Source organism: Paroedura picta, chromosome 13 (genome assembly GCF_049243985.1).
Source record: "Paroedura picta isolate Pp20150507F chromosome 13, Ppicta_v3.0, whole genome shotgun sequence".
NCBI classification, from domain to species: domain Eukaryota; kingdom Metazoa; phylum Chordata; class Lepidosauria; order Squamata; family Gekkonidae; genus Paroedura; species Paroedura picta.
In genome coordinates this window covers 48,841,769-48,854,501 of record NC_135381.1, presented here as the reverse complement: position 1 = coordinate 48,854,501, position 12,733 = coordinate 48,841,769, and the positions used below count along the sequence as shown (strand labels likewise).

Below are 12,733 nucleotides of genomic sequence, written 5' to 3'. Positions count from 1 at the left end.
CTTCCTTCTTAGAAGGAGTAAGAGTTTGTGAATGCTGAGGGTCCCTTTGTGGGACAGGCCATGACCTCGGAGAAATGCTTGGCTCTTACTTCCTTGGCCAGCTCCAACTGAGCTCTCTCAGCGGTCCTCTGGCTTTTTATCTTCCCCATTAGTTTGTTTTAATCTCATGCCTATGAGTGGGAAGTTTCTCTTCACTCCCACTCTTTGTTCTTGCTACCTTTCATTCTGTAGATGCCCTTTCCCACCCTGCAGAACACTCTCCCACATTCTTATCCTCCTGCCTGCCTGAAGGTGTACTCCTCCCTTGCCCCACCCAGTTGGCAAACATTACAACCTTCCCAGGCCCAGGCTTGGTTGCTCTTGCCTGACACCTCCCAGCTTCCAAGACATCCCAGATTCTTTTCTCAGCCTCCTCAGTCCGTGTGCCTGCGAAGGTCACTTGGCAGCAGAAGCAGCAGAGAGGCCAACCCAGCTCTTGGGATGTGACCTTTTTCCTGCTGAGAGCAAAAGGCAGAACACAAGTGGCTCAGCCGCAGGAAGAAAAGCCTCCCAAGGGTTCAAAGTACTTCACACAGCATCTCAACCCTCCTCACAACAGCTCTCTGTGTGTGTGTGGGGGGGGGGGGAGAGCATCTCTCTGTGCACAAGCAGTCTGCCAGAGACCTCGGGGGAAATCATGCCAGGTCCGGCACTTCAAGGAGCCAAGTTGGCCTAATGAAAGGGGTGCCTGGTTGAGGCTTCTTATACAAGATAAGAGACCAGAAAATGTCCCCCAGTTCCCCATCAAACAGATTTACCTGTCCTACTCGGCTCCCACTGAGCGAAACCCACTCCTTCTTTGGGTTGGGGGTCACACTGCCCTTCCATTGCCTGCCTTGGATCATGTATCTCCCCCCCCCTTAAATCCTGCAGAATCCAGACTCTTGGCTGACCTCCACCCTGTCTTTGAAGACAAATCTTCAGCCTTCTTCTGAACCAACCCTCCATTTCCTAAACCTGACACCCAATAGTAGTCATGCCTGTCAGACAGGAAAATCCCCCTCCACCAACGGAGGCAGCTTTGGACACCTTCATGGCAACATCCATCTCTGACAGACATCAGGAGGAGGGGGCTGGGAGGAGAAGAGAGCCAAGAAAAGGCATCCAAAAGGCAGGTGAGCAGCAGGCAGAGTAGAAGCTGAAGGGGGGAGAAAATGGTTTGAAGACCCAAAGATCAGGAAATATACTTGCAAGAAGGTGAAAGAACAATGAGCTAAGGGGGGCTGTGTTCTTGGCAAAAAGCTGAGTCTCCCTTTTCTCTGCAGGAACCTCCTGCCCTGCCCCGCCCCGCCCCCAAAGCTGGCTTGTATCTTCTGACAGCTTCTTGTAGCTTTCAGGAGGAATGGGAGAGAGCCTTCTCCTTAATCAGCACACACAAAAAAAAACATATAAAACTTTCCCTGGCAATGTTTTCCCCCCACTAGCAATCCAAGTCTTGCGAGGCACCAACACATTGCTAGACTTATTCATTTCTTAACAAAGAAAAAATTGACAACACAGAAGCTTGTATTCCACTTAATGGGGAGGGAGGAGAACCTTCTGCTAAGATAGTCAATAGCAGGAAGAATTGCAACTAATAGTTTAAAAAAAACACACTCAGACTGTTTCCACATTAGCAATATCATTCAGATTTGTACTTTTAAAGGGTAAATTATTCTGTACACTTCCATATTGAAATTTGCTTTTCCAGGCACAGTCCCAAATTGGCATCTGACTTACCACACATTTTTGGAATTCCCAGTTACAGTGATTTCATCCTTCAAGGCAGAAGGCTGCTGTGTGTGTGTGTGTGAGGGGGGGGGGGGTGAGTTATTGCACTCTTCCTCAGAGGGCGGTGCTCTCCCCCACTGTCTTTAATATCTTTATGTGCCCTCTGGCCCCGTTGGTCTGGAGTCTGGGGCTGGGTTGTCATCAATATGCCGATGACACCCAGCTCTATCTCCACATGGATGTCCAAACTGATTCCCCCCCCTCCAACCATTTACCAGATGTTTGCAAGTAGTGGCTGGATGGCTTGAGCAGAGTCACCTGAAACTCAACCCCTCCAAGATGGAGGTCCTATGGCTGGGTGGGAAGAGGGCAGATCAGGAAGCAAGTTTACCCAACCTGGATGGGATGCAACTTACCACCGTACCCCAGGCCAGGAATTTGGGAGTAATCTTGGATGCATTACTGGCCATGGAGGCACAGGTCAAGAACATAGCCAACCAGGCATTTTTCCATCTTTGCCAGGCATGGCTACTAGCACCCTTTCTATCTTCTGAACACCTGGCCATGGTGATCCATGCGATGGCCAGCTCCAGGATTGATTTCTGTAACTCGCCTATGCGGGCCTGCCCTTGTCTCTTGACCCGGAAATTGCACCTAGTACAAAATGCCACTGCTAGGGTCCTTACTGGGAGACCCATATCCAGCCTGCGCTGAGGCAGCTACATTTGTTGTCAGTTGCAGCCAAGATCCAGTTCAATGTTTTGGTTTTGATCTGTAAGACTCTTCATGGTCTGGGACCCGCATATCTGAGGGGCCGCTTGTTACACTATAATAATATGCTTTGCGCTCTGCAGGTACCAACTTGTTAGTTGTTCCCGGCCCCAGAGAAGTACACCTGGCCTCAACAAGGGCCAGGGCGTTTTCAGTCCTGCCCCTACCTGGAGGAATGAACTCCTGGAGAAGCTGTGTGCCCTGGGAGACTTTTCCACATTCTGCAGGGCCTGCAAAATGGAGCTCTTCCGCCAGGTTTACGGTTGAGGGGAGAGCTAGAGGAAGAGCGGATGGGCCGCCCTAAGGAGATCGGATGTCATGCTGGCTCCAGCATGGACGTGACTAGTTTTCATGCCTTCTGGCAGCCTGGCTGGCAGCCCTTCCATGGGAGGAGGGCTAGTATTTACCATCATTTTGTTGTGTGTGTGTTTTATTATAATTGGGATTTTAATGGGTTTAATTGGAATTGTTATGGTATTTTACTGTTGTAACCTGCCACAAGCTGGATTCCTGGGAGTGGTGGGTAATAAATTAAATGATGATGATGATGTTGTCTTCATCCATTCATTCTCTCTGTCGGTCTGCATACAGCTTGGGAGGAAGTGGGATCAAAGGAGCAGGCAGTCTTCAGCTCAGCCAATCGGGACACTGGAGGAAATTATTGGAAGTTCTTATTCCCTCTGCTATATACGCATCTCTATTGCCTCCTCAGGATATTCTTCATATGTTGTTGAATCACACCTGTTGGGGCTCTTGTTTATTCCAACCCACACTGGCTCCCCCCTCCCCAAAGAAGGAAACTATTCATAGCCAATCAAAAGCCTTGGCAAGCACGCTGGACTTGCCATCTTCCCTCTGTCTTCCCAGTGAGGAGGCTCTTGCCCCCCCCCCCTGCCCGGGGAGCTCAACGCACACGCTGGTAACCATGAAGGAAAGGGCCAGGCAGGCCACCTTCCCTGGGGAGGCGGACCCAGTAGGGAGCAGCCCGATGACCCCGGCCAGAGCAGGGGGAAGGAGGGAAGGGGCCCACCTCAGGCCGTTAGGCTCATTACCAGACCTGGAACAAACAGCAGGCGGCCAATGCCACCGACTCCGGGAGGGCAATGCTTGCGCCTATTGACTCGCCCCCCCCCTCCCCTCCGCGGATCGCAGGCAGGAGCAGGAGCAGCAGCCGCTTCCTCGAGGCAGTCCCCGGAAGCCCTTTGCAAGAATCCGGCCAGGAGGTTGCAAACAGATCGGCCCATGGGAAAAGTCGTCTCGTCCGGCGTGTTGTGCGTAGGTGACTGCGAAGGAAGCCTCGCGTCCAGCCGCCCCGGGGGCTTTCCCTGCAAGCGGATGGAGGGGGCCAGTGCACTTCTGCAGTCCGGCTGGCTGGGGACGGGTCAAGCCCCCCCCCCCCCGCCGCCGGCCCCGAGCTCCACCACCAGAGGGCGGCATCAGCCCGCCAGTGCCGACTCCGACCGGACCGCGGCGTGCAGCCGGGAACGAGCGCCGCCCCCTGGGCGCCCCGCCGCCCCCCCCCTCCCAGGCAGGAGCCTCCCCCGCGGCAGGGCCGGCGGTCTGGCCGGCTGGGCGCCCATCGGTGGCTGAGCGGGTGGCGCGGCGAGCGGCGCGGAGAGGTCCGCCGAGCATCGACTCCCGAGGAGGCCCCGGCGGCAGCGGCGGCGGCGGATCAGCGCCCCTCCCGGCCCCTCCCCCCCCCGGCGGGCGGGCGAGGCCCCTTCCGCGCCGTGCCTTGATTGGTTGCCGGCGGAGGGCTGTCCGCGGCGGCCGCCTGCGCAGAGGGGTAGGCGTCGGCGCGGCGCGGGCGGAGCGCAGAGCGCGTCGGGCCGCCGTGGTCGGCGGGGCATGGGCTGGAGCCGGAGCCGGAGCCGGAGCGGGGCCATGGGCGGGGGCGCGGCGGCGGCGGCGGCGGCGGCGCGGGCCCTGCGGGGGGGCCTGGCGCGGCCGTGAGGCTGGGGGGCGCGGCGGGCGCCGCCGACGATGGCCCGGGCTCGGGCGGGGCGGCCGGCGTGGCTGTGCGGCGGCGGCGGCGGCGGGGGGCTGCTGGCGCTGCTGCTCGCCCTGCTCCGGATGGCGCCGCCGGGGCTGGCCAAGAACCTCGAGCCCGTCGCCTGGAGCGCCGCCAACCCCAAGTAAGTGGCCGCAACACGCCCCACGGGCGCAGGGGGCCAGGCGCCTTTGGTCTCCGGCGAGGGGCTCTCGGGCCTCGCGCGCTCTCGCTGCCGCTTGGGGCCGCCTGCCGGAGGCGCCGGGAGCGTCTGGGGGGCGGCCCTTCTCGGGGCCTGCGTGGGCCCGGCCTGGGACCTCGGAGGCGTCCCCGGCTTGCCCTGGAGTGACTCCCCGGGCTGAGCCGAGCGCGCCTCTGGCCGGGGGGGGGGGGCGGGGGGCGGGGGGAGGGGGGGCTCTCGCGCGCCGGCCGCGCCTTCGCTTCTGCTCCGAGCTCGAGGCGCCCCGCCCTGCCGTGCCCTGCCGTGCCGTGCGGTGATCGCGGCCGCCGCCTCCGGCGCAGGGAGGCTTGCTGGGCGGGGGGAGGCGAGCGGGCCGGCGGGAGCGCCGCGGCGGCCGAGTGAGGGGGTCGTCGGGCCGGGGAGGGGCCTTCCAGGGCGCGGCGCGCTCGTGTTGGGCTGCCCGGGAGGCTCGGCGGCGCCTGGCGGCCGGGTTCGCTGCCGGTGCCGTTTGGCGGAGCCTGTGCTGTGCTCGGGCGGGGTGGGGGGTGGGGGTTGGGGGGGCTCTTTGTTGGGAACGTCTCCAGTGGGCAGATTTAGCAAATCTGATGATCGAGGGGCAGGAAAAATTGGATCGTTTCCCAATGATCCATTTTATTTTAATAGAAAAGAATGACCAGTTGTGGAGGCCCACTGGCCGGCAGAGAACAACAGTGAGGAGCCTTGAGTGACGCTACAAATATTTCCCAAATTTATTTCAGTATCATTCCTGTACTTTTGTTAAGCAGCTTTGGAAACAATTCGTAAGACTTAAAATCCCATCCCTTGGTCAGCGGTTCTTCCTTATTAGAAGTTTTGTGGAGAAAGTCTCAAGAAATAATTTAAAATCCATATTTTACTGCTCAGCAAATAAAGCAGGGGAATCCAGTTGGACCCAACTGCCTCAAGGTGGCTTAGAGTGCGCCCTTGGGGAAGCTCTTTTGGTGGAAATAATTCCTCGACTCTACGTGGGCCTGCTGTTAGAGGGGAGCAGACAGTCTTCTTCTTCCTGGTGCTTTAATAAGAGCAGAACCTCTGGAAAGATTCATGAGAATCTCTCTCTCTCTTGGCCTCAGGTGCCTTGCAGGAACAACTCAGGACTGGATACTTACTACTGATCAGCCACCACCCCCCTCACTAGGGGTCAGGGAGGCCCATATTCAAATCCCCAGTCCTCCATGGACGCTCAGTTGGGGACCTCGGGCCATGGAAACGTATGGAGCGATCAGCCACATTGCCTAACCTTGCCTACCTCTCAGGGCTGTTGTGAGGGCAAACGGGAGGGGGGAGGGAAGACAGGAGATGCTCTTGCGTGTCCTTTGCTCATTTCATCTTATAGAATTCTCCTCCTCCTAATGCGATGGACATGCCCTGCTTTCCCATGAACATTGAGCCAAAATTGACCAGTCCCCCATTTGCTTTTGGTCAAGCCTTGCTAGCAGATATTAATTAAAATTGGGACTCAATTATGTTTGTTCTGCATTTTGAATAGCCATACGCACATACTCCTTTATTTGGCATGATGATGATAAAATGGACAATAGAATTGGTAAAACCATTACAAGCATATGGAAGTCATAAAAGGTAAAGGTATCCCCTGTGCAAGCACCGGGTCATGTCTGACCCTTGGGGTGACGCCCTCCAGCGTTTTCATGGCAGACTCAATACGGGGTAGTTTGCCAGTGCCTTCCCCAGGCATTACCGTTTACCCCCCAGCAAGCTGGGTACTCATTTTACCGACCTCGGAAGGATGGAAGGCTGAGTCAACCTTGAGCCGGCTGCTGGGATCGAACTCCCAGCCTCATGGGCAGAGCTTTCAGACGGCTGCCTTACCACTCTGCGCCACAAGAGGCTCATGGAAGTCATAAGATGGCAATCAAATTAATAGAACCATTGTACTAAAATATGAGATTGAAAAATAAACGGACCTCAGCTTTGAAGTTGAACTGCACACATCCTCATGGCAGCATTTTGAATAGCCATTGACTGATACAGTCAGCCAGTCTTGAGCTGCTCTAATTGGCTGGAGGAGTGGGGGGGGGGTCCTTGGCGAGCCAAGATGACCTCAGTTGTGATCCCCTTGTTTATGAAAGGGACTCTGAGTTCGTGGAAGGGGAAGGGAAGCCTGTGGATAGCTATGGTGGATATTCAGAGTTGTTGCCTGGAGTGTATCATTAAACAAGCTTGGAATCATGCAGTTAAATTTTGTGGCAAAGACTTATTCAAATCCCCTCGTTGCAATGTAAGGATTTATTGATCCCATCAGGCTTCTGTACAGCTCATTAAAAGAAAACATTCCAAATAAAGTGTGAGTTTGGAAATTAATTTCAGACTGGAAATCAGCTGTCCCAATATATTTTGTAAGGGGTGAGAAGAGAATGAACCAGTACCTCCTTGTGATTGTTGATAATTTGTCACATTGATTGATCCTGTTGAACTGATAAGCACTGTAGTGTGATTCATGCTTTCTTTGGTCCTTGGGATTTAATCCCCAGGGAGAACATGCAAGATTTCAGTCTTTGCCGGCTACAGCTTGTCTGGAAACTTTGGAAACGTCCCAGTAACGAAGATGATGCATGAACCCATGTTGCTGTGATGTGCTGGATTTGGCCTGTTTGCGGTGTGTGGGGGGGAACACTTTATGGAGCAGCTGCTGCCTCCTGTTTGTATGGGGGGGGGGTAGGGAGTAAGGCCTTACATCTTGGAGTAAGGCCTTCTTCAATATTGAATTCACAGTTGCACGGGATTTTTTTGGGGGGGGAGTTACAGTGAGGGCTGAAATCATGTAGAGCAGTGGTCCCCAACCTGTGGGTCGCAGCCCGGTGCCGGGCCGCGAAGGACTTGGCGCCAGGCCGCAGCTCCTTCTTCCCTCCCCCCCGAAGCGAGAAGCTCACCAGGCCGCGAGCACATTGGCTGCCAAAGCGCCTAATTAGCTCGCGGCCCGGCAAGCTTCTTATTTCGGGAGGGGAGGGGGAAGAGAAGCTTGCCGAGCCGCAAGCTAATCGGCCGCTTTAGCCGGGAGGGGGAGCCGCAGCCGCCGGCGCAAACCCTCATGCGCGGACTGTCGCGCACATGCGTTTGTGCTGGGGCTGCCGCGCGTGCGTGGGCCCCCGGGCCGCCCTCTCCCCCCACTACGCCGCAGCGAGCGTAAGCTTGCGGACCGCTGATGTAGAGCTTTCCTTTTTCTAACGGGGAAGGTATTCTGCTGGTGGTCAGGTGGTCCCTTTCCCTGCCTTCACTTCCAGTTTAGGACCCTTCAGAGTCCCAGAGAAGCTTTCAGGGTGCAAGATTGTAAAATGCTTCCTTAGCTTGAGAGATTCGTTTGGGGGGCCATCCCTGGAACACTTTGCTGTTTGATGTAACCCAGAAGTGTCATATGACGGAGGTGGTGGGGGGTGGCCAGCAGGAAGGGGCCTAATTCTCTCCCGCCAGGCCTCTCTTTCAGGGGGCTTCTGTTCAGAAAGGGCCTGCTTCTTCCTCCATCCTCCTTTATCATCTGAGAAATATTCCTGTTACTTCTGAGGGTAATCCCCAAATGAAATGCTGCCATTGTGAGTCAGGCTAGGGGAAACAAACCAAGGTTTGCTCATGTGGGTGTGAAATCTAGGGGGTAGCTGGAGTTTTGAGTGGCTGATGTGAACCTTGTGAGGTTTGCCAAATCTTTTGAGAAATCAGGTTGGTTGGTGGCTGTTTGTTGCGAGTTTGCTCTCTATGCCCTGTTGACAGTCCTTCAGTCGAAATGGGGAGCTGATCTCTGTTCACACAAGGAGCCCCTCAGGATGGCTGAGCCCTTCTCCTGGTGCTTTGGGGGGGGGTGTTATTCCAGGGGGAGGCCTTGCTCTTGGAGCCTGGGGTGGCCCAAGGAGACCGTGAGTGAAGGAAGTCGGACTTATTAGCGGCATTCTGGAATTGTAAAGCACAGCAGTTTTCGTATTTTTTTAAATGAAACGGACATTCTGCTTGGAAGTGCCTTGAGTGCTTGCCGCTCTTAAAATGAGCGAGTCGCTGTCCAGTCCTCATATGTTTTGGAACACTGCCACCCCCAGTGGCCCCAAGGATGGGGCAGGCAGAGGCATAAAATGACAGTGTTTCCTGGTGGGCCGACATGAGCCGAGCTGGTCCTGGGAGGAGTTCTCGCCCGCTGACCACTTTGTGTGTTTTCTGCACTAGCTGCAGGAACACTCTTTCCCCTTCCCTTATTTCCTGGAGCCCAGATGAACAAGGCCTCAGCTTCCACCCTCTTCTGCCTGGGCATTGTATGAGGTGCTCCTGCTTTCTGTGCTCCAGCCCGTCTTCCTGCCGTTGAGGCTCACTTAGGATCATGGAGTCGGAAGGGACCTCCAGGGACATCTAGTCCAACCCCCCGCAGAATGCAGGAAATTTACAACTACCTGCCCACCCACAGTACCCCAATTCCATGCCCAGAGGATGCCCCCTTTTCTCCTGTGTGTGTGTGTGTGGGGGGAGATGGACAGACAGGAGAAGGGTTTCAGCTGCTGCCTTCATCTTCAGGCTGAATGGACTTCATTGGGCATTGTTAAATTAGGGGACAGGATGCAATGCTTTCTTTCTGTATCCAGGTCTGAGGTGGCAGGCAAGAAGCCTCGTCATGGGCAGGTGTTCCTTGGGGCCCTGTGATCAATCATATCAGGCTCAGGTAGAATTCCTGCAACCACATGATATTGGCAGCAGGTGGACCGACTCATTGCATGCCAGTCATAGCAGTCCATCTAAGGAACCTTTTCAAGGGGTCTATTCAAGCCTCATTCTGGATTTCCTTAGCCATTCTCTGTCCTGGCTGGTCCAAAGGCAGTGCTTTGTTCTGATGTCTAGATTTAGACCTGTCATTTCGTGCCAAGAGCACATAATCTGCTGGTGTGGACTTTGATTTGGCAGACACAGGCTGGGAGGTGCCCCCTGATCTGAGTGGCCCAGGTGAGCAGAGGCAGGACATGGCCAACTAATCTGTCTTTGCTTTGAACACCTGATGAGAGGTCACTATAAGTTGGCTGCCATTTTTAGGGCCACCAGAGTTAGAAGAAGAAGAAGAGTTGGTTCTTATATGCCGCTTTTCCCTACCTGAAGGAGGCTCAAAGCGGCTTCCATTCGCCTTCCCATTCCTCTCCCCACAACAGACACCCTGTGAGGGAGGGAGGCTGAGAGAGCCCTGAGATTACTGAAGAAGAAGAAGAGTTGGTTCTTATATGCCACTTTTCTCTACCTGAAGGAGGCTCAAAGCGGCTTACAGTCGCCTTCCCATTCCTCCCCCCACAACAGACACCCTGTGGGGTGGGTGAGGCTGAGAGAGCCCTGATATCACTACTCGGTCAGAACAGTTTTATCAGTGCCGTGGCGAGCCCAAGGTCACCCAGCTGGCTGCATGTGGGGGAGCGCAGAATCGAACCTGGCATGCCAGATTAGAAGTCCGCACTCCTAACCACTACACCAAACTGCTTGGTATGTAGTGGGAAGATTTTTATCTAACAGACTGTTCATACTGTAGATGAAACATTTTCAGTGATACTCTTTTGCGTTTAAATGTAGCTAAAATTGTCTACAATTAATATGCCATAAAGTGTTGTGATACATTGTGTCAGAGTTCAGGTGTTTAGTACTCTAAAGCTCTGTGTATCTGAATATGCTGTTAGCCTTACTGTAATTGAAACTTTCAGTTAAAGTGAGTTTGTGTAATGTTTTTAGCTTTAGCTTTTCTTTTCCTACCTCTCAGATGGCGGAAACAAAGGAGACAATGCTCATAAGCAACACATTTTACGTGGTTGGAATAGCAAAATTAGTATAGATCTGATAAGGAAGTAACAGTGCATGACTCCCCCCCCCCTTGCAGGGGTTTTCTCTGGGGAAGGTGGGGGGGGGGAAATGGCACATCCTTCTCAGCTTTGGAACTTCTGGGAATGTTTTTTCTGAGCTTGTTGCCTTCTTAGTTTGCTGTAGACAGGATGTTGGGTGAGGAGCATCCCTTAGCTTAACCTGCCTGGTTCTCTCCTGGGCTTTAGCTGAGAGGTGAGGGCCCATGGTTGATTTGAGGAATTTCCACACAGAGATTGCCAAATGGCTGAGAAATGGTATTGGGCCATGCTTGTTTCTTTCTAATACTTCTGAAAATTTTACAGTCTTCTGCCTTGCATGCTGGGGAGCAGGGAATGCATTCACTTAATGAGTTACTTAAATGTGTCTAATATCAGGGTAAGATATACAGCAGTTGCTCTTTCCTACCAAGGAAATTCCTATAGATTCATAAAGGTAAAGGTATCCCCTGTGCAAGCACCGGGTCATGCCTGACCCTTGGGGTGACGCCCTCTAGCGTTTTCATGGCAGACTCAATACGGGGTGGTTTGCCAGTGCCTTCCCCAGTCATTACAGTTTTACCCCCCAGCAGCAAGCTGGGTACTTATTTTACCGACCTCAGAAGGATGGAAGGCTGAGTCAACCTTGAGCTGGCTGCTGGGATCGAACTCCCAGCCTCATGGGCAGAGCTTCAGACTGCATGTCTGCTGCCTTACCACTCTGTGCCACTAGAGGCTCTTATGGTGGTAGCTTAATGGCTGTGGCCCTTCCAGTCTGGGCACCCAAATGATGCTCAGTGGACCCATGGGAGTTGCCTGGAGGAAGCAGGCAGAACAGATCCCTGGCTCTCTTCTACCCTCCTTGCCCTGCACAGGCCTTGGCACAAATGGTGGTTTGGAATCCAGGTGGCAATTGTTTGTCTTCTCTCTCAGGAGGCCTGGAATGGCTTGCAGGGAGCACGTGAGTATGGTGAGCAAAAGAGTATTGTGTCCCTTTGCCCACTGAGAGGGCAAACAAGACAGACAGACTTGCTTTTTAAAGGTTCACGTGATACATTTTTATCCCACCCATCCCCAAACAGCTTGGAGCTGTACACTTTGGGCCCCCTCCTCTATTTTACCCTCTCGCCAACTCTGAGGTAGGTTGTACCCCTGAGCTTGATTGGAACCTGCCCTTATGCTACATTGGCTCTCACTGGTCTCCTGTCTGTCTGATGAGGATTTGTGGCCTAGTGTAAGAATGTAGGAAGCATGTAGGACACTGATAACACCACACAAGAAATCTGAGCCAGAACAGAGACATCACCCAAAGGCCACCACAGGTGGGAATGCACATCCGCCTCAGCTGAGCAAGGAAGGGGCCTAGCTCGTCCAGGTCATTAAAGGTCAACGTAAGGCCTGCCTCTTTAGCACTTCACACAACAGCCCTTGGAAAGGTATTATAGGGAAACGCCCCACTTTTTTTGGTGGTCACTGTGCAATTTTCCACTTGGAAAAGATGTGGTTGAGCACATATTCTTAACAGGGAGTTTTCTTACAGTGAGTTAAGCTCAACAAAATTTGAGTCCAGTGGCACCTTTAAGGCCAACAAAGATTTGTTCAAGGCGTGAGATTTTGTGTGCAGGCATACTTCTTCAGACAATTGAACAGGGATCATAAGAGCACAGATATAAGGAGAAAGTAAATTAGTAGCAAATTAGCAAACAGCATCATCAGTCCAAATATATAGTATGATCATTCATTGCTAGAAAAGCAAACCAGTCCTTTGGGTTCAATTGTGGTTCTCAAAAAACATTGGGGCAATAAAAATGTAAAAGTGATTAATGACAGACACTTTCCGTGTTGTAAAAAGGTAGCTAAAAGCGACTTGAAGCATGGAGGCAACCCCACAAGTAACAAGCCCTGCTGAGTTTGTGATCATGTCCTGAGAACAGAGAGTTAGAGTCTAGATTTCGGATAACAAACTCAGCTTGGCTTGTCACTTGTGGGGTTGCCTCCATGCTTGGGTGGGAAAGTGTCTGTCATTAACCACTAAATTTATATTTTTATTGCCCCAATGTTTTTTGTGAACGACAATTGAACCCAAAGGACCGGTTGGGTTTTCTAGCAAAGCATTATCATGCTGCATATTTGGATGTTGTGCTGGTGTTTGCTAATTTACTTTCTCGTTATATCTGTAATCTCATGATCCTTGTTCCATTT

General features: G+C 53.2%; 1 protein-coding gene across 1 annotated transcript in view; it reads left to right on the top strand.

Annotated features, from left to right (window-relative positions):
* The first annotated feature begins 4,474 nt into the window (after positions 1-4,474).
* EFNB1 (ephrin B1) overlaps positions 4,475-12,733 on the top strand; it is an 88,219-nt gene continuing 79,960 nt past the window's right edge. The window contains exon 1 of the mRNA XM_077308335.1: positions 4,475-4,655. Coding sequence (XP_077164450.1) covers positions 4,504-4,655 — 152 coding nt within the window. The 5' untranslated portion in view covers positions 4,475-4,503. The remainder of the gene's footprint in view (positions 4,656-12,733) is intronic.